Consider the following 27409-nt stretch of genomic DNA (forward strand, 5'->3'; position numbering starts at 1 on the left):
TTGCGGGAGTGCTGGAGCCTATCCCAGCTGGCAACGGGCAGGAGGCGGGGTACACCCTGAATTGGATGTCGGGCAATCGCAGGGCACATAAAGAGAGACAGACAACAGTCGTACTGACAATCACACCTAGGGACAATTTAGAGCCTCCAATCAATGTACGTTTTGGGGATGTGGGAGGAAACCCTACCTCGAGGAAACCTACACAAGCACGGGCAAAATATGCAGACTCCACACCGGCGGGGCCAGGATTTAACACCGGTCCTCAGAACTGTGAGGCCAACGCTCTGACCACTTACGCCTGTGTGGTGAATGCTATTAATGTCACGTTTGTTTATCACGTGTAATTATACTGAAAAGACAGACCCAACCACCACCACCACATGCACTGTACTATTTGTATGTGTATGTGTTTTAAGGACTCTGGCCAGGTGAGTGAGGTCAGGAACTCGACTGAGTTCGGTTGGGTAGTTAATTCAGTGTGAGGACCTGCTCCTTGTAAGTGTTATCATTTTGTTTTTGTGTTTGTCTTGTTTTTAATGGGTGAAAGTGCACTGGCGAGTGCCACTCTCCTTTCCCAGATCCAATGACTTAACAATAGTTGAATGACAGTTTTTTGTCTATTCATGCCAGCGGCATATCTGAACTCAAAATTTGGCTCAAAACACAAAGTAAAAAATCTGCCAAGCAAAGGAACAACGTAGTTGGAGCACTCTTGAGTCAATACTGAGAATCCAACATAGAAAAACAACAAAATGTCAAATAAATTATAATCAACAGAATACTAAAGTAGGTGTTAATGACCAGTGTCACCAAGATTGTTTTTATTCATAAATTAATTAACAAGGGGTTGCATGATAATGAACTGGCACGTGTTTTACGTTCATATTTTTAAATAGGTTCTTGAAAAAAAACATCTGCCTTCCTGTTGAGCAACAAATAAAATATATTTTGTGGAACAAATGAAGGAAAAGGAAATAAGAAAAATGAAAGTCAGAAAAGGAAATTCGTTTCAAGGCAATAATAAACCTCATTTCATTTATCGTTATTGCTGCCAGTGGACATATTACTAATGTAAATACTGTCCTATTCCTTTGATTATTCCACTCAGCTTGGAGCAACTCACACCAGAAAATAGTTACTAACTCATTAGACAGCTTTTCTATTGCCGTTAAACTGCACCCGTTTGTGTCTTTTAGGCAAATAGACTTGAGTGCTTAGTAAGAAAAAAAAAAGCAGACCTTGTCCTGGCTGATTTATCATTGCTCTGACCACACCTCTTCAGCAGTTTCAGCAAGGCGATTACCGATACATCTTCATAGTGTGCACAAAACACATGCACACTGAATTTTCAAGAGACCGAACACTATCAACGCAAAGCACAGTGACGTTTGTCCCCACAGTATGCAAAAAAGTTGATCAGCTCCTGAAGGAGGGCTGTTTGACCTACTTGTTTCTTCATGACAAAGACATATTCATCAAATCTGTGCAAACTAAGCCTTCTAGAAAATATTGTCATAGGCCAAAGTTAAACAGATTTCCCTCCCAACAGTTAAGCGGAAACCTAAGGACAAAGAGAGTAGTCAACACCCCTGACTACTCACCAAAAAAGGAGTAGTGTTCTTTGTTGAGGGTAACACATAGACACACGTGCCAGTCTGCAAGCTTAAAATCCACGTTGACCAGCATTTGCTTTTGCTTAACTTCTGTCTCTGTTTACATCTCAGTCTAGGTTTCTTAAGCTCAATTAAAATCCGCTTCCATGAGGTCTCTTTTTGTGTTTTTCTTATGTCCATCACGTCATTCTAAATGGCCTCACATTCTTTCACATCCATAACCAGGGACACCAGAAAGGGGGGTTGGGAGGGGTGGGGGAGTCATGACAATTTTAGGTGCTCATGATGGACAGCTGCTCTGGAAAATAGTATTTTCAATTCTCCATTGACGTGATGTGCCACAAAATGATTTTTTTCATTCACAGGGTGCTAAATCACCGGTGGCACCCCATGTTCATAACTGTACTCTTATTCTTGCTCCCTTTGAACAAACTCAAACTGCTACAATCACAAAGACCTTTTATACCCGTACAGTATGGGGTAAACTTGAGAACATTATGGAAAGAAGGCTCCTTTTATACAGCACCATTTTATTTTGAAAGTATTGAAGAGCATGTTGGCTAATGCAGCCCTATGGGGGCACAAACCAGTGCAATCTGTAGGCTGGTCCCAAGCCCGGATAAATGCAGAATGTTGCGTCAGGAAGGGCATCCGGCGTAAAAATTGTGCCAAACAAATATGAGCCTTCATCTAAAGAATTCCATACCGGATCAGTCGTGGCCCAGGTTAACAACGCCAACTGCTAACCTGCAGGGCGTCGGTGGAAATTCAGCTACTGTGGGTCGAAGACAAAGAAGAGGAGGAAACCGGATTCATCGTCAGAAGAAAAAGAGGAATGCACAGAGCCTACAACTTACAACTAGGGACTTTGAATGTTGGGACTATGACAGGAAAAGCTCAGGAGTTGGTTGACATGATGATTAGGAGAAAGGTTGATATTCTGTGCATCCAGGAGAGCATGTGGAAAGGTAGTAAGGCTAGAAGTTTGGGAGCAGGGTTTAAATTATTCTACCACGGAGTAGATGGGAAGAGAAATGGAGTAGGGGTTATTTTAAAAGAAGAGCTGGCTAATAATGTCTTGGAGGTGAAAAGAGTATCAGATCGAGTGATGAGACTAAAATTTGAAATTGAGGGTGTTATGTATAATGTGCCACACAGGTAGGATGAGACCTAGAGTTGAAAGAGAAATTCTGGAAGGAACTAGATGAAGTAGTTCTGAGCATCCTAGACAGCGAGAGAGTTGTGATTGGTGCAGATTGTAATGGACATATTGGTAAAGGAAACAGGGGCGATGAAGAAGTGATGGGTAAGTACGGCATCCAGGAAAGGAACTTTGAGGGACAGATGGTGGTGGACTTTGCAAAAAGGATGGAGATGGCTGTAGTGAACACTTATTTCCAGAAGAGGGAGGAACATATAGTGACCTACAAGAGCGGAGGTAGAACCACGCAGGTAGATTATATTTTGTGCAGACGATGTAATCTGAAGTAGGTTACTGACTGTAAAGTAGTGGTAGGGAGAGTGTAGCTCGACAGCATAGGATGGTAGTGTGTAGGATGACTCTGGTGGTGGGTAGGAAGATTAAGAAGACAAAGGTAGAGCAGAGAACCATCTGGTGGAAGCTGAGAAAGGAAGAATGTTGTGCGGCCTTTCGGAAAGAGGTAAGACAGGCTCTCGATGGACAGCAGAAGCTCCCGGAAGACTGGACAACGACAGCCAAGGTAATCGGAGAGACAGGCAGGAGAGTACTTGGTGTGTCTTTTGGTAGGGAAGGGGAGAAGGAGACTTGGTGGTGGAACCCCAAAATACAGGGAGTCATACAAGGAAAGAGATTAGCGAAGAAGAAGTGGGATACTGAGAGGACTGAGGAGAGGGGAAAGGAGTACATCGAGATGCGACGTAGGGCAAAGGTAGAGGTGGCAAAGGCTAAACAAGAGGCATATGAAGACATGTACACCAGGTTAGAGACGAAAGAAGGAGAAAAGGATCTCTACAGGTTGGCCAGACAGAGGGATAGAGATGGGAAGGATGTGCAGCAGGTAAGGGTGATTAAGGATAGAGATGGAAATGTGTTGATTGGTGCCAGTAGTGTGCTAAATAGATGGAAAGAATACTTTGAGAAGTTGATGAATGAAGAAAATGAGAGAGAAGGAAGAGTTGAAGAGGCAAGAGTGAAGGACCAGGAAGTGGAAATGATTACTAAGGGGGAAGTCAGAAAGGCACTACAAAGGATGAAAAATGGAAAGGCAGTTGGTCCTGATGACATACCGGTAGAGGTATGGAAGCAATTTGGAGAGATGGCTGTGGAGTTTTTGACCAACTTATTCAACAGAATACTAGCGGGCGAAAAGATGCCTGAAGAATGGAGGAAAAGTGTTCTAGTTCCCATTTTTAAGAACAAAGGGGATGTTCAGAGCTGTGAGAACTATGCAGGAATAAAGTTGATGAGCCACACAATGAAGTTATGGGAAAGAGTAGTGGAGGCTAGACTCAGGACAGAAGTAAGTATCTGCGAGCAACAGTATGGTTTCATGCCTAGAAAGAGTACCACAGATGCATTATTTGCCTTGAGGATGCTCGTGGAAAAGTACAGAGAAGGTCAGAAGGAGCTACATTGTGTCTTTGTGGATCTAGAGAAAGCCTATGACAGAGTACCAAGAGAGGAACTGTGGTACTGCATGCGTAAGTCTGGTGTGGCAGAGAAGTATGTTAAAATAGTACAGGACATGTATGATGGCAGCAGAACAATGGTGAGGTGTGCCTTAGGTGTGACAGAGGAATTTAAGGTGGAGGTGGGACTGCATCAGGGATCAGCTCTGAGCCCCTTCCTGTTTGCAGTGGTAATGGATAGGCTGACAGATGAGGTTAGACTGGAATCCCCTTGGACCATGATGTTCGCAGATGATATTGTCATATGCAGTGAAAGCAGGGAGCATGCAGAGGAACAATTGGAAAGATGGAGACATGCACTGGAAAGGAGAGGAATGAAGATTAGCCGAAGTAAAACAGAATATATGTGCGTGAATGAGAAAAGTGGAGGGGAAAGAGTGAGGCAACAGGGAGAAGAGATAGCGAGGGTCGACGACTTCAAATACTTGGGGTCAACAATACAGAGCAATGGTGAGTGTGGTAAGGAAGTGAAGAAACGGGTCCAAGCAGGTTGGAACAGCTGGCGAAAGGTGTCTGGTGTGTTATGTGACCGAAGAGTCTCTGCTAGGATGAAGGGCAAAGTTTACAAAACAGTGGTGAGGCCGGCCATGATGTACGGATTAGAGACGGTGGCACTGAAGAAACAACAGGAAGCTGAACTGGAGGTGGCAGAAATGAAGATGTTGAGGTTCTCGCTCGGAGTGACCAGGTTGGATAGGATTAGAAATGAGCTCATTAGAGGGACAGCCAAAGCTGGATGTTTTGGAGACAAGATTCGAGAGAGCAGACTTCGATGGTTTGGCATGTTCAGAGGCGAGAGAGTGAGTATATTGGTAGAAGGATGCTGAGGATGGAGCTCCCAGGCAAAAGAGCGAGAGGAAGACCAAAGAGAAGGTTAATGGATGTGGTGAGGGAAGACATGAGGGCAGTTGGGGTTAGAGAGGAAGATGCAGGAGATAGGCTAAGATGGCAAAAGATGACACGCTGTGGCGACCCCTAACGGGACAAGCCGAAAGGAAAAGAAGAAGAAGAAGAAGAGCATGTTGGCTCATTCAGTAGTGACAGGAACGTAACATTTAGATCATTTCTATTCAAATAGCAACATTTCAATCTTGATGATGGTTTCACGTTCTTCTAAATATGGTTTGTCTCTGTCTTGGAGAAATCCTATTTCACTACCTATTGGCTCTTATGATTGCATAAAATCAATTTAGATATAATGTGTCTGTGGGCGACACGGTGAATCAGCTGGTAAAGCGTTGGCCTCACAGTTCTGAGGACCCGGGTTCGATCCCTGCCCCACCTGTGTGGAGTTTGCATGTTCTCCTCGTACCTGCGTGGGTTTTCTCCGGGCACTCCGGTTTCCTCCCACATCCCAAAAACATGCCACTTGAATGGGACACTCTAAATTGCCCGTATGTGTGATTCTGAGGGTGGCTGTTTGTCTCCATGTGCCCTGTGATTGGCTGGCAACCAGTTCAGGGTGTACCCTGCCTCCTGCCCGTCGACAGCTGGGATAGGCTTGGGCACTTCTCGTGACCCTCGTGAGGATAAAGCAGCTAAGACAGTGGATAGATGGATATTATGAGTGAGCATCATTTAAAATCAATTTGGCTGTGATTTTTACTCTCCAAATTTTAAAAAGGTAGTACCCCTGGCACTCACCTGGAAAATGCCATTCCTTGTTGTAGTGTGAAAAATCTCAATTCCTTCTTTGCCCAGCCTTTATTTTTTTTCAGTGCATCTAATTTCTATAGGTATCTTTTAGGCATGGCGTCCGTTGTATTAGAAGACAAATGTGAAGGACAACTGCAGTCAGATAAGAGGACGTGCTAGTGAGTGAGCAGTCACAGAAAAGAAAAAGAGGGAAAAATTGAAATAAAATAAGTGGACCGAGGACAATTGAGGAGAGAGAATTGAGCAGGTCAACTCAAGTGAATGTGTATGCAGAACGTTGCTGCTATGATGGCATGATGATGATGACGATGGTGTTGATGATTCACCGCTTCTAGGAAATCAGCGAAAAGAACACATTATTATTACGGAGCTCGATTACAGTGCAATTTCTCTCCGGCAGTGACAACCTCTGCAGGGCACCTCATTGAAGCTGATTTGGGAGGCCTGTGGCGTCTGGAGCACCAGTGAGCGACTCAACGGCACAGTGAGACGCCCCCACTTGAGATGAGGGAGAAAGAAGATGTGGGTTGGGAAGACGGATGAATGGATGAGTGGAAGTGTGCGGTTATTAAGAGGGTGAGAACGACAAAGCGAGGGACGCCAATGTGGATCCGTGTGCATGCAAGTGCACCTGAAGCCAGGCAAGTAGAGTGCAAAGCGAGCGCGCCACTTATGGGGCAAACACTTGCTCTTAAATAAGCCTATTTTTGCTGCCTGGTCCTGGTGCTTTCGTATGAATACTGAAGAGCTGTGACGTGGCATCTATTACAATTTCATTTAGTCTCAAAGTGTCTGAGAATGTTTACCGCAAAGAGGAGAAGTCTATGTCCAGTATGTGGAGGTTCATGCAGTATATGTAGCTTCAAACATCATGTGCAGGCATCCATTCGAGACAGGGTTAAGGCAACAATAATAAAGATTTTGCAGAGATGATCCTCTGAATAAATACTGATTTATAATCAAAGCTGTGATTGTATTGATGTGTGGGGTCACCAGCCACAAACCACACTAGAGCCTAATCTGCATACGGACTGAGCTTCATTGAGCTTGAGCAGTTTGGAATGTGTGTGGTGTCCGCACACTTGTGTGTGATTGAATGTAAATGGCCACACGGATGCATGCGAGTTAATGATGGAGAGGGATATTGAAAACGGCGGAGACCAATCAGGGGAAACAAGAACGACTTGAGTGCGCTGCCTCATCTAACACAATGCTTCATCAGCAATGCTTCAAATGCTTCTGTGTTGTGTAAACAATGCCTCACATATATCCAAGTCTGTGCAGGCTTGTCAATCAACTGCACGTTTTGGGCGTTAAATAAAACATATCACTAGGTCACAGAGACTACAAAGTGGCTCTGAGGAATATATTGAATAAATTGCAATGTCAGTCACTTTTAAAGGGAACCTTAAAATGTCAAAGTGTTAATCCATGTTTGCACTGAGTGCTACAGTTTCACTTCAGCTCATGATTTTGACACACAGAAACATACGACCAGGACAACAATGGAGGACAATCGGCATTTTGTGCTTTTTCATGTTGGTTTGATTTCCACACAAAAAAACCCAACACTTTTTGTCATATTATTCAAAACTATTTGTAACATACTGACTTGACAGTAGTCCAAGATCAAGGCGGCAGTGACACAGCTGGAAAGCATTGGTCTCACAGTTCCAAGGACCCAGGTTCAATCCCGGCCCTCCCTGTGTGGAGTGCGGCTGTTTGTCACCATGTGGCCTGCGATTGGCTGGCAATCAGATCAATGTGTACCCTGCCTCCTGCCCATTGACAGCTGGGATAGGCTCTAGCACTCCCGCGACCCTTGTGAGGATAAGCAGCTAAGAAAATGGATGGATGGATGGATGGAACATAGTCAGTGCTGGCCCATCTTGTGCCTCTCATTCTGTACACAAAAAACCACCGCACAATTAGCGCAACCTCAAGCTCCAACAGATAACACTAAACATCACAAAAATACTCCTTAACGAAAAAAGTACTTTTTGGGAGCAAAGCAAATTTATTATAGACCACATTTCATACACAATGTGCTTTAATGTGCTTTACATGATTAAGTCTTTAAGAACAAAATAAAAAAAAAAACTTTAGAAATATTTGCAACAAAGAGAAAAAATAAAATACAATTAAAACAGCGTACAATGCAAGAAATACTTAAAAGTGGAAATGCTCGAGAGGCATGAGAAAAAAATAGTTTTTTAAGCAGGACTTAAAAGATTTCATATGTTGGCCTGTCAAGCTATTCCATTTGTGCAGCATAAGGGTTAAATGCTGCTTCACCATGTTTGCTATGGACTCTGTGCTCCACTATTTGACAAAAGTCTGTCGATTTCAGATCCCCACTGGGTTTATGTTGCATAAGGATTTCTTTCATGTATTCAGGACCTTAACCATTTATTGATTTATAGACTAGTAGTAGAACTTTAAAATCTATTCCAAAGCTGACTGGAAGCCAGAGTAAAGACTTTAGAATTGGAGTAATATGCTATGACCTCTTAGATCTTGTCAGAACCCAAGCTGAAGCATTCTGAATGAGCTGCAGCTGTTCCCTGTTCTTTCGGGGGAGTCCAGTCAGAAGACCATTACAATAGTCAAGTCCACTTGTCAACTTGAGATAAATGTTGTCTCGGCGCATTCCAGTTTCCTCCAATATTCCAAAGACATGCATTAATTGGAGACTCTAAATTGTCGCGAGGTGTGATTGTGAGTGTGACTGTTGTCTGCCTGTCTCCCACCCAATGATAGCAAGGATACGCTCCAGCACTCCCCCCACCCTCGTGAGGATAACCGGATCAGAAAATGGATGGATGGATGGATGGATGGATGGATGGATGGATGGATAATAACTGAACATGATAGTACTATTTATTGGTTACATTCAAAGCGATGTTGAGGTGCAAAATTAGGTTTGAAACTGTGAACTCCAATTGAGGGCAAAAATGAAATGATGGGTTAAAATTTCAAAATTGTTCAAAGGGCACCATGTTAAAATCACAACCAGGAGGTGAAATTGAATACCTGATCGAGTTTGTGGGGGTTTGGTTCAACAGAGGTTTGTCTGTTTCGTATTACACACATTACACAATCTTTGCCGTAAATGCTTATCACAAACCAAACCAGGTTTCTGTGAGGATTACTCGGGATTTGAGTCAATGCTGGATTTGGACATGAGACATTTAGTTTTTTCATTTCTTTCATCAGATCTTTCCTCCATTTAATGTCTCTTTGCCCTTCTTCTTCTCTCTTAATTACAGATAGATTCCAGTCCTTTGACCTGTCACCATTCATCTCCAGTAATGGAGAGATGAAAAAAGGAGGAAGAAAGAATAAAAATGACTTTGTCTACTTGCTCCACAGAACTGTGAAGACAATAAGGCTTTATATAAAAGGGATGATGGTCCCTATCTCTTCACCCAAGTCTTCACGTTCCTCTCACAGTCAACCTATTCTTTCTGAAATCTCATTTTAATGCAGTGACAAAATCCAGCAAGATTAGTGGATGGTATAAAGGAGAAGATAGCAACAGTGTCTCATGCTCAGTGCCATTATTAGTGTGTGTGGGTGTGATTATGTGTTCTTGAGCATTTCAGTGTTACTTTGTACAAGTGGATCAGCGAGTTGCATGTCAATGCAGTTGCAATGGAGAGAAGTGGGCACAGTAACATATGCTTCCTCAACAACAGGCTGTCAAGTGATTTTCACCCTGATGTGGCCATTACGACAGGGAAACAAGCATATTCCATACGGTCTAATGGCGCTAGCAGAAGGCTGTTCATGGGGAATGCTTCAGGGGATACAACGACTACAGCTATAAAGAGACCAAGGCTGAAATATCAGCACCACAAAGAATATTTTAGCACACAAGATGACAATATGATATGAACATGATGCCCAATCTCGTCCTCAAACTTAACATACAAGGTGTTTTTGGAAATTTTAAAAGTTCCTTTCATGATCTATGATTATTCCTGGGAGACTTAACCACGGCAAAGAAATTGGTGTGTTATATTATGGCATTTTTGTGACAAAACACTGAACTGAACATTTCCTCATCAGTCTTAATTGAGTGTAGTGGTGAATGTGAGTGTGAATGGTTGTTTATCAACCTGTCTCAGTCATATGATTGATAGAAGATCAATATAGGGTGCACCCTCCATTCTATCAGCCTCGGTCAACCGGGATGCTTGCTAATAACGCCACTCAACTCTTATCACCCTCAAATTATGGTTTATTTTTCTCTTCCGGTGATTAAAGTTATCGTATCATTTATCTTTGAATATGTGACAGTATTTTAAGTATCTATAAGTTCCGTCCTAAATATTTTTTGTTCATCTGTGGAAGCTGAATATCAACCTGGGCAGCAGAATGAGAAGAAACTAGCAATCCCCTCCCCCCTTTCCACCTCGTCTTCATATCATTCCCTTTGTCTCTCACGGGGTTGTCTGCTAAGCCTCTTACCTACGGGATTATTGGCAACGCTACGTATTATACAGCTTCATTCATCTGGATGATGTGTTATTAATGTGTTGGGAACGAAACCATCTGTAACAGCAGCAGAGGATGGTGGGAGGATGGGAGAAGATTGAAAGTGGGAGCTGAATGAGCACATTGCAGTACTTGGAGAGATCTTCTCAGTTGAGGTGATTGATGCTTCTAGATTATAAGGTATCATGCTGAACACACACACACCTGTGCAATTTGTGCAAATATAAAGAATGTAAAAAACAAACAAAAGTTGTAAGTTGCATTAAGATGAAAATCACTCGGTGAATCAAAATTTTCTCTGTGATCTCATACGGTAGGCGGAAAGAAGATTGCAGTTTTAATCAAGTGGCTTGAGGTTGTCATTTTCCAACATTGTTGAAAGGATGAGAAAAAAAGAGTAACAAACAGCTCACATGACTTTGTGGTTGGTGTCACTGTTGAACTTTACCAGAGTTTGGATTTTACATTTTGATTTTTCCTTTGCAGACAATACATTTAACAAATTATATTGTGAATTATTTTTCAACTACATGATTGTGGTGGAACCTCTAAGGTTCAACACAACTTCCAAATAGCTACTTACCATTTTCATTTTCTCTCAGATTGTCACTATTGTAAAACGTTACACAGTATTTTAGGTAACATTTTAAAATAAAAACATGCCATTGTTTGCAATGACAGCTTCAAGATGCCTCCTGTATGAAGAAAAGCCTCATGCATTGCTCTGATGTGATTTTGGCCCATTTGGCTAAACAAGCATTCTTCAAATCTTGAAGGTTCCGTGGGGTTGTTTTATGTTTTAGTTTCAGTTTTTTCCATAGATTTTAAGTGGCTTGATGTCACACGATTAGCTGGAACATTCTAACAGGTTCATTTTTTATTTAAACCAATTGAGAGTTCCCCTGGCAGTATGTTTTGAATTTTTATCCTGATTAAATGTCCCTGTGGCCCCTCTGAGGATAGGCGGCTCAGAAAATGGATGGCTGGATGGATGTGTCTGTAACATATTACATTTATTTAACTTAATGAAAACTTATATATATCTAAAGTGGCAAAAAAGGGGAGAAAATTTAAAAAAACCTCATGGTTGCATCATGCGAGAGCAGCAGTAAGAAGAGGCCATTGGGGGATTTGACAACTATGTGAATGATGTGAAACCAAATCAGACCTAAGGAAGACTTCACAACCATATTTGATATAACAGCAATTATATGAAAATGCATGAACGTGTTTGCTTAACTTAATGATGATGCAGTAACCTGTTAAACATGATGCTCATGTACCTTTGCCGCGACTCTCATTCCCTAAGTGAGAGTCAACAGAACTGACATGGCATGGATGAATTATGCGAAAAGGTTTTCTATTCCCGCTTCTGTGTAGTATTTCTAACATCCTGACACCTGTAGAGCATTTGAAGGCCTATTCGTCCTTCGCACAAAGTCAGCAAAGAAGAAAAGGAGAAACCTCAGACAGCTTACATGGGCACCGCACTGAAGAGCCTTACACAACTTCCAGCACATGTGCTCTAATGAGTGTTTAACAGGTTAGTGTCTCCGTCTGAGCTGCTGTGGATACGTAAACTTTTAGTCGGCACACTATAAATAGTCAAAAGTCTTACAATTCCATGACAGCCGTGTGTGTTAAGAGTGAAATCAGTTACAAACTTTTTTTTTTTTTTCCCTTTAGATATATTATAAGAATAATGAAAGGTTTTCCCAGTATGGGATTTGAAGTAGGATGGCGTCATGTGTACAAATTTCATTCTGACATCAAAGTGTCTGAGGTTTGCAATGTGCTGCTTTCAAGTTTGAGTTGCATCTCATTTCCCTCAGATCTGAGTACTCTTCCAAATCCATTTGAGAATGGCATTTGATAAAGAGCCTCAAAGACCAAAGAAGAATTGACGGTCTGATCAGCAGTCTGTACTCCCCCCCCCCCCCCATTAAAGTTTTCATAGAGAAGCACGTTATTGATGTAATGATTGGAATAGTTGTTTTTTGAAACCACTTAGTCCATCCACAGTGTCTTTGGTCTGTAATTATGCATGTTTTGAGACCTGTTTGAAAACAGAATAGCTCAAATTGCAATTGACATTTCCTTCCACGGGACTGCCAATTTAAAAGTCAATGACCACTGCTAAAATGGCTGCGCTATGTTACACAAAACTGAGAGTGACTGGCACTTCACATGGGGTGGAAACAAATGTGATTGCCAAGGACGCAATGTGAGACACAACTATGTGTTTTCACTACTTCTTCTTCATGTCAACAATACATGCTAATGAACATCACACATCACACAGTGACTATTTAAAATAGGCTTTAAACAAGCTGGGTGACAAGATGCACACAATTTTAGACTACAAGAACTATGAGGATATTTTGGTATGTAGTTGAATGCACACTAAGGGCTCTATATTCGTGAGCGGTGTAAATCTGGTGCATCATCAGAGTAAATCTGCATAGAGGCAGGTTGGACCGGGTTTTCATCATTTCACACATGCACTTTTAAAAAACGCCAGTTTCCGTTGCTGCTGGAGTGAACACAGTTGTCTTCATTGCCACCAAGCAAAGAAACTCATCTCAGTCCCTTTGACAATTGCCAATAACTGTCTCGCATGGAGACACCTCTGTCTAGAAGAGGATGCAGTGATCAATGTATGACTGGAGCATTGTCATTGCTCTTGGCAGGGTGGCAACAGAAAACATGAACAGGTACCCTTATCAAATGCAGAACGAGTACAGGAGAATCGCTGGTGACTTTAATATATATCAAACATCATGTATCACGATTGTTCACGGCCCCCACCAACCAATAGCTGCCTGACGGCCAGTAGGATGACTTGAAAAAATAATAATGATCAGAATGTATTTATTGAATTGATTTCTACAACAATTCAGATGGTTTTATGCCCATCATTCACATATTCATGAATGGAATACATATCTGACATCCACAACATGTCCATGGAGTTCTGAGTCTGTCTAACTGCGCCCTGGTTGAATTCACTAAAATTGTGTCAGACCAGCAGTCCACCTACTGCACCTGACTTAGATGTGGCTCCAGATTAGGTTTTGACTGACCATGGCCAAACTATTGCTTCGTCAGGGGCTTGTTAAAGGACTTTCCCTTTTTGTGCTGGAATGCGAAGCTTGTCATAGACCAGGCTGCCAAATTGTTAAACGTGTAGCGATCGATACGCTTGGATGAAAATCAAGATGCGGCAAATTTTCCGGTCGTCCACAGATGCACAGCCTACGACAATACAGCTGTTAGTGCTTTGTGTGTCAAGATAAATACAGTGGATCCCGTGCGATTTGCAAGGGGCCAGGCCTGAACGCAAATAATTAAAATCTGTGAATAACAGATGGCCATTATGATTCCACTGATTTCCCCCCCTAAAAAAATCCCACTCATAATGGAAACGAATGATTTTTAAAAATGGAAGCAAAAACAACGAAAATAAATCACTGGTTAAGTGACTCTGTGGGTGCCCAACTACAAAGATGCGGGGAATGGGTCCGCTGTGCATATGGGTGTTTTCCGTTGGTGCTGCATCGTTACAATTGCATACATATTACTGCAACTGGACATTTGTCTGTCTGTGTGCACAATGTCTTTTTGATCTGGTATAACAATAAAATAATCATACTTCTAAGTTACAAGGCAACGTGTAAATGCAACATACATTGCACTTTTTTTTTTGCTATATAATTTCCAGCCATCCATTTTCACCTATTTTCAGGATCATGTGGAAGCAAGAGTCTCTCCCATTTGCCGTTTGTTATGAGGTGGGACACACCCTGAACTGTTCATCACTCACAGCAGGCCACATATCCACACGAACAACAATTGCAATTATTACCTACAGTAAAGGAATCAGTCCCAATGTTGGGATGCACAAGCCTTGTGTGCCGCTAGTTTTCGGGATCCTGTATATCATTAGACATTAAACAGCATTCCAATTGGTGAGTGTTTTAAGTCAATAATGCTGCAAATCATTCTGATTTTATTCACCTACAGGACATTTCCTAAAATTGGCAATAATCAAGGAAATAAATGAGGTCACAAGTTATTGATTATGTCTGCTCTAATTGATGGGGTGGAGGTCAGGACACCAAATGTCTCCATCCAAGTTCTTAGGAACAATCCATACTGCACTGGGACTGATGTTGTGATAGGGAAGGGCATTTTCTTAATTCTTGTTACACAGACATGAGGCTAGAAATGTCCAAAATGTCCTTTGTAAAACAAAGAATTGAGATTCAAAAGAATTAAAGAGTTATTTATACTCACAGGGACTGCAACTACGCTGTCGTCACAGCGGCTATCCCGCATGCCTTTATACTCGGGCGCAACCCACACGGGCAGTTTTTAAAATTTACTGAAGTTCTCCTCTAAGTTGGGGCTGTCACTACTGCTGGAATTGGCTACGACACCACCGGGTGGAGTTTCCCCAGCATTTTTGGTCCGTTTCAGGAAGCCATTTTTCCTTTCCTTTCCATAACACGGAACGAAGCAACAGTAATAGTGATCGTGGAACAGCGTATGTTAGAACAAATGGACTGAGATGACAAGAGGATAGATTTAAATATGCTGCCAAATTGATTAAGGATGCAGCGGCATAGATGGTATGTGGGGTCGGGAGGAACGGTGAGTACATCATCAGAGCATGTGACCAAAACAAGCGAGATGATCGCAGCAATCAACGCGCAGCAACTATATTTGTCGAGTGGGCATAAACTGACGAAGGGAGGCGGCGCAGGGCAATCCGCTGGTCACGAGAAGCAATGCGGGTGTTGCAGGCCATGCGAGCGCAGAAGTGTAAAGAAGTCTTAACGGTTCCACACCAGTCCCGATTAAGTCATTCATCAACAGATGCAGGTAGTCCATGGACTCAATTATGGCCAGAATGAAGTAAAGTGCATACATTTAATTAAATCCCACTAAATGTAATTTCATGTAACGGTATGCAGTGTGCAATTTTATCAGAACATTTATTTATGAAAAAAAAAAGCAAAGAATGACTCCTAATGGAAATCGTGTTTTCATTCTTCAAAAGCAACTGGCAAGAGACAACGTGTTGTTTTGTATCCTTTTGCGGCAAATAATTTTCATTCAATGAACATTTTAGTTGTTTTCGACTGCCTGTCCATTGGTTCACCTTTGCTGATGGTGACACGAGGCATCCATCACCAATTATTTATAATCAAATTTCTATTTTTTTCATAACTTAAGAAAAGTAATCATGTTCCATGTGCTATTTGTTATCTCATGGACATTGTAATTAAAGTGCCGGTGGAATGTGCTATATGTGGAGACAACACAGGGAAATATGACGTCTAATACCATGTTTTCCCATTTATGCCATGGGAAAGATTTGTGAATAATTTGTACACAGTCATAGAGATGGAAAAATACAACCAAGGTAATGTCAAATGCTATACAGTGACTAACATGGAAACTCTTTATAACATGTGGAAACACCACTGGAAACATCCGGACGGCATGTAATGGCAAATGAGAAGAAAATGCTGACGGCCAGATGTGAAGCCCGAAGAAACCTCCTCTGCCTCCTACTGAAAGCAGATTGTTTTAAATCTGGCAGATTAACATTTTCTCACATCTAGCACAAAGCCTGCCTGGATAAAAGTTTCAATCATGACAATAATGTTTGATATTTCTTGTTCTGAACTGATACAAAACAGAGGCTCCAATGATGGCTTGGGAAAGGGTGACCAAAACTCGTGGGCAAAGAATAGAGAAAAATATATGCATGGTAAAATGCTGAATTGGACTAAGAGGATAAAATGTCTCTACACACTTGCATGACTTCCCACTGGGCGAAACAACCACTAACGACAAGTTTGGCTCCTACGAGCTGAATTACATATCCAGTATATTATTTCCATCCAGTGCAAGTTGCCACATCAAAATCCAGCTTTTGTCATATTGTGGTTTCTGGCTCCTTCTACTGTGTGTGAGAAGTGCTGCTCTCCGTTCTATGAGCCATTGTGCCTCACCAAGCATCACTTGCCATTTACGTATCATCCTCCAGGCAGGACGACTCCTTTGCCAAACCACATTCTCTGACATCCACTCACACATCCCACCCACAGCTGTAGGTTGGCAAAACAAAAATTAAAAAAAAGCATTGATTATTCACTTGAAGGGAGGCGTGCATCGAGAAGAGAGTCAGTGAATACGTCCAATGCGGGGACCACGGCACTGCCATAGTCAGGGAAAGCATGACAGACCATTTAAATGACTGTTGTATGCACATTATGGTTATGTTAAGTGTCTCAAGGTGATGACTTGCCAGTCACATTTTAAAGGTCATGCATACATATTAAGAGCAAGTCTTCATAATGAAACACATTTGAATACATTTAGAATCGACATCCCACAAATAACTTCTGACAAATTGCCATCCTGTTATATCAGAGAAGAAAAAAGACACCATCGATTAAGTCGAGAATGTCCTTGAATTGTGTAATGCCAAACAAGAACAAAGCAAGACTGGCACTTCTGCCAAGCCCAAACAATCCTGAGATAAAATGTCAGTTTTTGCAGATAACGCTGTCTTGTCTTTATCTCTCCAGAATATTTTGGTGCGATACTAAGAAAAATGTCGTGAATGCAATTTGAAATGTTGGGAAAAGTGAAAAATAAACCCTCAATCCATACCTTTATCTGGATCTGCAGTAAAACCAAATACTGTAAGTTCTTCCAAGGCCCCTGCCCCTTCATAGATGTTTCTGTATAATCCTGCTCACAATTTAAAAGCAGGGCTTAAAATCACTCAGAGCATCTTACTGTTATTTCATTAGAGATAAGCAACACGTCCTTGGAATGACTTTGTATCGTTAAAGTCGTAACAAGTGGGACAAACAGTCTGGACGGAAGAAGCAACTGTCTCGCTGTAAAGTCTGCGGAGGAGACAGATGATACAGTGTGCGGAGGCCGTGGTTTTTCACAAGACGTCGCAGTTGTCTGCAGGTCTCATGCTGTCTGATGAGCAGGCTTCCACTACACGGCTGGCAGTTTTATGAAGGGAAACTGCTGCGTGGATGCCAGACACAACTGCGTCCAATTTCTTTAGGGCAGCCCGACGTCTTGTGAGACCACACGAAAGAGAAGTTCAATTTTCGAGAATTTAATGCCAGCCATCAGGCTGTAAAAATGAATAACATGCTGAGCGGAAGTCCTGCTCAAACACAAAGCTGCTCACTGTGCAACCCCCAGGGCACAAGACCCAGTCAGCTGAGTGCACAAATAAATATTCACATCATTTATTTATTTTTACTTGTTAGGAAATGAAACGGATCTTCTTATAGTGGATTTCCACAATTGTTCTGTGCACCTTTAGGTTTGCAATGGTTTCACATCCATATTGGCATTTGCGGTTCAAGTTTTCAGAGCTGCCTGGCCACGAAATGTGACGCCCCCACAACTAATGCAAATATTCTGCCTGGAGAGATAATAATGCCAAGTTTTTGGGTTGAAGAGAACAATATGTTTATTATTATGGTTTCAGTTACAAGTGGTGCAGAACTCCAATTTCATAAGACAAGCAGTGTTCTTTGGCTTTTCTTTATATGAGAGGGACAAATAGATGCCATCTGTCCGTCTGATGAAGCGCACTTCTACACCATTGTCAACTACAACCACAATAATAGATCAAATGTCAATACCTCTGTGACCATGTCAGTCAAAAGTGATCATTACTATTTTGCAAATGCACTGATAACCACAGTCCTGTGTTTCACTACACTAGACTGAAACAGTAGCTGTCCCTAACGTTGTAGTTTACGAGTGCATTCATTTGTATGAACACATTCTCAAAACATTCCAAGACATTAGCAGACTCTTTAGACCAAGTAAGTAGCTGCTTTTTTTCTGTCATCTTCTCAGCTAACAGATCTAAAGAAGAAGAATTTGTGATCCCATGCCGTCATCGGCCAACACCACTGAGTTCCCATTTCATCCACAGCTTTGGCATTTGCATTTCCACACAGTCGGGAGCGGAGTGTTATGATGTGATGTGTCTCCCGTCCTCATCATCAAAGGAGCAAAAAGGGCCACACGTGTGCGACTGCGGGCGTGTTGTTATTCGCCTCCCGGGCTTGCCTACGTTCAAGACAACAAATAATCAACGTGCAGTTTGAGGCCCGGCGGTGGGCTCCGCTTCCACACCGGCGGACGGAGCCAGCTTGCAGCACGGCCACACGGTTCGTTCAACGCAGGGATATAACATGTGTCTTACCGGCTGCTGTATGTGACGAGATGTTCCTCTTCCAGTCGGCGGAAGATGCTGCCGCCGCTGCCGCTGCGCTCCATGCTGGAAATAGTCGCTGCCAGCGGCTTTGTTGCCCGCTACCCGGTCCCTCTTCCCCCGCACGTTGGAGGCTCTGTCTCCGCGACTGTCTTCACCGGAGTCGAGGCTGCTGAAGTTCCACACGATCAGCGTCTGCACCAGCAACACCGTGAGGGCTACGATGAGGGCGGACCGAGACCGGCGGGCCAGCCTGCGAGCACACACGCCGCCGACCATCTTCGCGGCGGGCAGCACTGAGCTGGAGGAGCGGCGGGCGGTGTGTGTGTGTGTGTGTGTGTGTCTGCACAGTGCAGCGAGGTTGGAGGCTGGAAATAGGAGGGAAGGAGGGAGGGAGGGAGGGAGGGAACGGGGGGTGTTTAGAGGGAAGCAGGCGGAGGGTGGGCGGGAGGAAGAGACACACAGCCGTGCAGGCTGGAGGAACAGGAACCCCGACAGGAGAAGAAGAACGGGGCCACCTTGTGGTGGAAGTCGGTGTGGAGCTCCTCCATGCTGTACTCCCGTCAAATGCTGTCTCTTACAAACTGGTATTCATCTAATTGTACCGGTCAGAGGTGGCAAAAGTTGTCATTCTCGACCAAAAGTCAATAAATAACCGACCGATTAGGACATCTACCGCATCACTTCCATGAATCCGGGGTTCAAATCCGGCTTGTGTGGATGTTCCCCTGAGTGGCTTTTCGTAGGGTACTGCGTTTTCTTCCCACATTCCAAAGGCATGGTCACTCGAAGACACTAAATTGCCCATAGGTGTGAATATTAGTGCGTATGGTTGGTTCAAATTCATGTCACAGTATAAATCGAATCCGTTAACTATAACACTGTATTCCCAAACGAGCTTCAACGTAAAAATGAGAACAGAAGTATTTATGAATATGTTGTTTTCATTAGGCCCACATATAAAACTTATACCTTCATGTTGCACTATCGGCTGTACATGTACATTGGATAAGACTGATTTAAAGAGCTTTTAAAACCTGGAGCCTGTTGAAAGTCTGTCAGCAATTAAGCTAAACGTGGAATGTTACTGACAATGACCGCATTTACCTACTTTTTTTTTTTTTTTTTTTATTATGTCTGCAAGAGGCGGCATTCGTGACTGTCTGCTTAACACTTCTGCCTCACAAGTTCTGGGGACTTATGTGGACATGTGTGTTTGTTTATCGACACGTATCCCGCGATTGGCTGGCGACCGGTCCTGGTACCCCGCGTTTCCCTATAAGAGAAATGAGATGGACTCCAGCAGGCCCGTGACCTTAGTGACAAAGGTCCTATTTAAGTATTTTCTCAATTGAATAGGTGTGGAGGTAATCTGGCTTGGTTGTGGAAAGTGAAATAAAATCTGGGGGCCCCCTGCCCAAAAAAAAAAAAAAAAAAGATTAGCTACAGTTCATCAATGATTTAACAAAGGGGCACATGTCTTCTTCACACAGTTCAAGGTTGCGTTGAATAGTCAACTTGTTGTAGTCCTCATCAGCGTCTTGATTTTTATCAAGAGGCGAGCCCTTAATAAATAAAATCATCATTTAATTACATTTACTTAATTTAAAGTTCACTTGGACTATGTTTGTCTCATATTTATGTTTTTCATGATCTTAAACATTAAAGTGCTGTAACCAAAATAAAATGAGAATTTGAGAACGGGATAAAAACATTTACATTGCACCGTTTTTTTTTTTTTTACTTTGTGTCATCATTGGCAGACAGGAAAAGTAGCTGCCCTATTTTAACAAAGTAAGGCTTGGAAAAAAAGGTTTTTCTCTTCAAATGTAGAGAATGTAGATGTTACAAGTCATCATTATCAAATACTCAAGCAAATTGCAAATACCTTTAAAAAAAAAAAAAAAGCTACTTGAGTAGAACAACAAAGTTCAAATTTGTTACTACCCATCATTAGTGTACAGTACAAAGAGGATGCATGATCATGTGTATCTTTTAAAATGAAGATATACTTTCTAACATGTTCTGTATATTGTAATCAATACATCATCTAGAGAAATAACGTGGGCACTGGTGCTTTGTTTTGAGGCATCACAGCAGGTGTCAGAAACAATCAAGAAGAGAAACTTGAACTTGTATATCTCCAATCAGTCCCGATGCATGCTTTGTTCTTTTTTTTTTTTTTTAAACAGCCTGAGCCATAATTATATAGTACATGCAACATGTTCTGCTGGCAGCTACTCTCACCCATAATGTTATACTTGGGGGCCTAAACAAAGGTTTTACTTCATTATACCCTTTAAGGCTCGACAATTTAAATGTGAAACTAAAAACAGAATGGTACCAACAGGCTTTCTTCTGCTTGGTCTTGGTCTTTCTTCTGCACGCCCTCGCACAAAATTTTCAAGTGATCAATGACCTCCAGACAGATGGGCCCTGGCCTTCTTCAGTGTCTTATCATTTGTTTTTCTCATTTGCAGGCGCATGGAAGTGACTGGTTTGCATGTTCTCCCCGTGACTGCGTGGGCCGGGCACTTCGGTTTCCTCCCACATTCCAAAAAACATGCAACATTAATTGGACACTCTAAAATGCCCCTAGGTGTGATTGTGAGTGTGGCTGTTTCTCTCAATGTGCACTGCGATTAGCTGGCAACCAGTTCAGGGTGTACCCCGCCTACTGACCGTCGACAGCTGGGATAGGCCCCAACACTCCCCGCGACACTCGTGAGGATAAGCGGTGAAGAAAATGGATGGATGGATGGATGGATGGAGAACTGTGAGAACCTAATATCCTATAATTCAAGTGAGACATGTCAACATTTGTTCACCCTCTGATGTTCTCGTGATCTCACATCCTATTCAGCTTTTTATCAACACATTACACAGTTTTTGCAAAATAAATTTGAGAAAGCTATTAAAAATCTATGACCTGTGCTCTCTCTTTCTCTCTCTCTCTCTTTCTAGTATGTTTCTTCTGTAGTTGCGAACTGACTCTTTTAAAGAAGGCTGCTCAGTATGGGGAGTTCTCATGTTTTAACTTAAGCTCGGGATCACGTCAGTAGACTATGTGTTGGTAAACAGAAGGGGAGACAACATTCACTACCGTGCAATGATTACTCTGAGGAGGCAGAGCTTCAGTACCTAACATCTACTGTATTTCTAAAACAGAAGAGCCTCAGAGGTAGATGAAGTTCATCTTTTTCCAAATATGTGGCTGTGGGATATTAGTTTAAGGGCAGACATTTTGGACATCAGTGGTGCAGTATTTTTTTTTTCAATTTGTTTTAACATAATCAGGGTGTGTGTGTGGGGGTGTGTGTGTGTGTGTGTGTGTGTGTTGTAACAGAATAAACAAGATCATGCATCTGTCAACCCAGTATCTAGTTTGAATGTGAAAGGTAAAAAGAAAATAACTGAGGGTGTAAACCAGGCAAATTGAGAGATGCAAAGTTTAATGACAGACCGTTTCAGATATAGTATGTCAAACATTCGATTGTGAGTCAGTTACATTCTGCAAAGGCCCCTAAAAAGAAGTGGTTATTTTAATTATGCTGCTTTAGTGTTTTTCCTTTGGAAGGGCCTTGACTGTCTCACACACACCAACATATCTTCTACAGTCAAAAACAACAGCCACCACAGTTATTTTCCTTGACATGCCTACCTTGTGTTACTACATTGACAAGGCAGACATTCCTGACAATTTCCGAATATATTGGCGCTTTAAAAGAAACTGTGAATTGTCTCATGGCGTTCAAGATGCACAGAGAGCCAGGAACAACTGAGACTGGGCAACTGTACAAAAGTAAAAGTATAATACAGTAGTGGGAAATTCGCAGTACTTAGTTGTTGGAGAAATACAGTGGGGTAAATACTGTACTCTAACTCCAACATCTCCTCTAAAATAGACATAACTGATTAGTCAGTTAATTGAACAGTTAGATTTATTTAGATCTTGTGGAGTTGATTGTGGATTCATTTGTTATCGAGGCAAATTGTGCACCTCCTTCAGGCACCAGAGGCCCTGTTGATTATTTCTCAACTAATTTGTGCCCTGAAGAGGAACAGCATCAAAGTCAGGTAAGGCCGACAGTACATTGTGTTCATCTCCGTCATTAGTGTGTGGTGGTAAATAAGTCAAGTAATGCACAGTAGATACGCTCCCCCAGTGTCACTTTGTGTCAATTTTTCTTCAGCAAATATACTGTCCAGTCACCAGTCACTGTCATGTTAGTAATAAACATTCTCCCTGCACGTCTGTTGAGATGTATTTAGAGTTTAACTTGCAGCAAAAATGATTAACTCGGTGATATATCTACAGACAAACAGAGACAACACTCCAGAGATAAGGATGTATATTTGACACTCTAAAGATATTTGCCAATCTTTTCAATGCCAAGCCTTTCTTCATCAAGGTGAGTAAGGTAGATGAGGAGCGCGGCTGCAATGGCTAAAAACGCAAAGCTGGTAATTACAACAAACGTGAGTGTGATAAGACACGATGGAAGGCAGCAAGGGAGACGATAGAAACCATAAAATGAGAACAAAATAAAAGAAAATTCAGATGAAGAAGAGCTCAATAAAAATAGATAATCAGAAGGTAAGCTTATAAGAAGCTTAGAATAGAACACAATCAGTGCACGTAAAAGCACATTAGCAGTGTTTCAAAAATAGTTAGGGGAGTAAAATATGGAAGACATGAGTCCATCCATCTGTACGTCTTGGGACCAAGTGCTGAATGCTGCTAATTATTTGAGCAGACAACGTTACTCAAAGATACAAAGGGACCGACTCTTGTACTGTAACTTGCTGCGATTCCATCATGCATGCTACGTACATTCATAAACGATCTGTACATTTTGTATGCAGGGAAATGATCAATAACACGGAGGTAGAAAGAGGCACACAGCAAGCCAGCTGGTAAAGTGCATCTGGGACAGGAGGGAGTAAACCAGCGCAACCTGACTGTTGAAGCCTGCAGCATCCTGCTGGAGGACACAAATGCATGCAGTGTTTCGTTTAATCAGGCAACGTGCTGACTGAAGTGGAGGAGCACACCGAGAGACACAGCAGCAGACAGGAGCACACAGGTGGTCTAGACAGCGACGCCTCACCAGAGCAGATCTAAGAAGGTTTTTTTTTTTAATAATATAATTGTAACCAGAGATGGGTAGCAATGAGCAGCTCCACATAGATTGAGTTTTCAATGCAAATTATTTTTGTGAAACGTGGCAGAAATCTATCATTTCCTTAACAGCTCAGCAGCAATCCAAGTGAGGAAAAGAGGTATGGCTTGATGGGGTAGAACAAAAGAACAGCTATGTCATTTATGTGCCAAAAAAAGAGAAGACATTTTAGCTTTCAAGCCTGCTGATTTGACAAAATTAGCCCAGTGATCATGCAGTGGGTATCTAAAGTATTCAGACTGTCTTAAATGTTTCACACTGTTATATTGCAGCCATTTGTTAAAATCATCTTGTTTTTTTTCCTCTTTAATGTACATACAGCACCCCATATTGAACAGAAAAAGCTGAATTTTGAGAAGGTTCTACATCTTCATTGGAGTTTGGCTGTGTTTGATTGGACTTGATAAGATAAGAAAATGAGAACAAGAATTATGAGGTCGAAGGAACTGCGTGAAGATCTCAGAGAAAGAATTGTGGCATGGCACAGATCTAGCCCAATTTCCGCAACACTTAAACTTCTTCAGAGCACAGTGGCCTCCATAATCCTTAAATGGGAGAACTTTGGGGCAACCAGAAGCCTTCCTAAAGATGACTGTCCAACTAGACTCAACAATCGGGTTAAAGGTGCCTTGGTGAGAGTGGTAAAGAAGAACCCAAAGATCCCTGTGGCTGAGCTCCAGAGAAGCAGTCAGGAAATGTGAGAAAGTTCTAGAAAGTTAACCATCTTTGCAGCCCTCCACTAAATGGGCCTCTATGCTACTGTGGGCTGTTTCTCAGCTGCAGGGACTGGACGACTGGTTGCAGTGGAACAAAAGATGAATGTGGCTAAGAACAGGGATATCCTGGACATCAGGAAATTCTGGGTGAATTGGTCGTCATGTTTTCTTGTCATCTTTCTGGTGAGAGCGCAAGCAATATTTTGGTGTTTTGGGTCCAAGAGTCACTGCAACTGGTCAGCCTCACAGTATTGATATGGGCCAATATCAACCATCTGTCGGGACACCTTTACCCTTTTCAATTAATTAAAAGCTTGGGGTAATTGGCTGGCCTCCCTGCCCTGTTGAGGTGTCCCTGAATAGACGGCGTTTGCCCTTCCCATAAAGCCCCTAACTCCTGCATGAATTGTGGCATTTTTCAGGGGAAGTATATTGTGAGTGCAGCCTTTTTGCCATGTTTGCGTGTGTTCATGCTGAAAGTTGTTTTGGAATATACAATTGTAGGGGGTTGCAGTGACACTCATGTTAGTGGAAAATTGTGTGGTTCATGAGAACAAGTAGTTGCTTTTAGAGTCAGTTTAGTCAAGTGTGCATGGTTAATAGAACAAGCCAAACAACTGAAAGAGGGGCTTTCTCCACATACCCTCTGGCAAATGCTGTTCTCATATGTTCTAAATTTGGAAATCATGGGGCAAAGGCACTAATAAGTCCCATCTGCCTTTTGTTTGTTGTAATACTGTTTTTTTCCATTTATGTGACATTCAGACATCACACAATCTTCGACAATGCCCTATGAAGGAGGCGTTTCCCGTTGTGGTTTGTATGCACATTGTAATGATACCGATTTGTGGTAAGTAGTTGTTTGGGTTTTTTTGTAGCTGATATTTTATAACCATTGCAATGCAATTTCTGTCCTTTGGAGTATATCATGTGCATTGCCACTCACAGGTCGTCACTGTCCAAAAATGACTTTGCCCCCTTTTTTACTTTTTAACATTAAACTGTGTGTGTTTTCCTGTATGTGCTGACAGTCTGTAGCTAAACAACAAAAGAAAATGTTTTACAATGACATGTTTTTAAAGAATATCTTGAATCTTGGATTGTGAATGTAACGTTTTGAATGGCCACCCCTGTGCTGAGTGTTTAGCACATCTGCCTCACAGTTCTCAGGTTTGGGGTTCAATGTGTGGTCCCATGTTCTCCATGTGCTTACATCTTTAGTTCTGGTTGTCAGGCTAACACATAGTGTTAATGACAGCAACAGTCTCTCAAAGTATACTCACTATCTGCTGGAATTACATACACTTACCATGATTGAAGTATTACCTTAACAAGTTCAACAGTTATTCAAGTGTCAACATAGCAATCAAAAGATTCAAAACCGATTTAATGATCCAGCCACAGTTTCACAGTAAATGTAGGTCCATGTTTACTTAGATTTGCAAGCCTTGAACTTTGAGTCAATCAACTGACCTTTCTGTATAGTTTGAACTTTGAAAATCAACCACACCTGGAGCAAAGGGTCTTTATTGTTATTGTATGGTGCATATAAAATTAAATTGGGGTTATGAACAGGATGGGGAAATTTCATTTCAAAGTTCAAAGTTAATTTCACCATTCCAAAAATGTGGAACTAAGGTCACCATTCCTACTTTGTAGTTCTTTTTTTCCACAATATGTTGTTCATAAAGGTATTAACCTTAAAATATTAGCAATTCACTTCTCCTTTGTTGCCACACATTCAGTCCATGCTAGTAGCAAGATGCAGCTTTCACCTTACACTCTCAGAAACATCAAGGTAAACATATTGCTTGAGTGTTCTTTTTTTTTTTAAACAAGAAATTATAACCAAAAAAAAAGGACTTTTCTCCCAAGTGTGCAAACTAAAACACGAAACACGTTATGACAGGAATGATTCTGAAAGGACAATAATAACTTACATTCCTCACAGTTTTGACTACTGTCTATTAACAAGATATATCTACCCTAATTTCTAATTTTAAAAAAAATCAGGAAAACCCTTCTACCAATGTACAATGCACACCACCAATTTGCTACTACCCATGTGCACAAAATATTGGGAATTATCTGTATTTATTTTATGTTGGGTTTGTTCTTGTATTTTTTTTCAAAAACCTGTCTGTACGACCATCATTAATAATAATAATTGTCCATGTGCTGATGTAGCGGTAATATAATTTTGGGAAAGGCCACAGGACATGCTTGTCCTGGTCCCTGTAATTGTCAGAACAGAATCCCTCAACCAACTAAAATAAATACTCACTGATGGTATAACATTTTATCCATACTGTTGATAACACATTTTGCAGTCTTAAATAAATAAACTATTTAACACTGTTTTACTTAAAGAAAAAATTGCATTAATATATTTGTGCATAAAAAGTTTGTGCATAATGCACTTTATCCTCTATATTACACATCCTTGACCGACACTTAAAAAGAAACATCAGACTCATCTCCTATTTGAAAAATATCCATTGTAGCTACCTTTGGTGCATCACTGTCGAAGTCATCATTGATGACTTGGTCCAGTTCCGCTTCCTCCTGTGCTGCCCATGATGCTCGTATTACGCAGCTTGAGCTCACGTTGTTTTGATACCTACCTGAAGCCATTGAGGCGAGCTCTTGTTATTACGGACAGCTGCACGACTTCTGGGTTGGCGGCGTCATCGGCATGAGTGATGACACATTTCTTTTACAAGCAGCTACACAAGTAGCCGTTACCGTCAACATTTCTTTATCTTGGTTTAAGTTAAAACAAACTCACGGCAGTAG

General features: G+C 41.8%; 1 protein-coding gene across 1 annotated transcript in view; it reads right to left on the bottom strand.

The window, feature by feature from the left end:
• Positions 1 to 19108, bottom strand: part of xylt1 (xylosyltransferase I) — a 96159-nt gene extending 77051 nt beyond the window's left edge. The window contains exon 1 of the mRNA XM_061830669.1: positions 18706 to 19108. Coding sequence (XP_061686653.1) covers positions 18706 to 18993 — 288 coding nt within the window. The 5' untranslated portion in view covers positions 18994 to 19108. The remainder of the gene's footprint in view (positions 1 to 18705) is intronic.
• Between the last annotated feature and the right edge of the window lie 8301 nt (positions 19109 to 27409).

This window comes from Syngnathoides biaculeatus, chromosome 9 (genome assembly GCF_019802595.1).
Source record: "Syngnathoides biaculeatus isolate LvHL_M chromosome 9, ASM1980259v1, whole genome shotgun sequence".
NCBI lineage: Eukaryota > Metazoa > Chordata > Actinopteri > Syngnathiformes > Syngnathidae > Syngnathoides > Syngnathoides biaculeatus.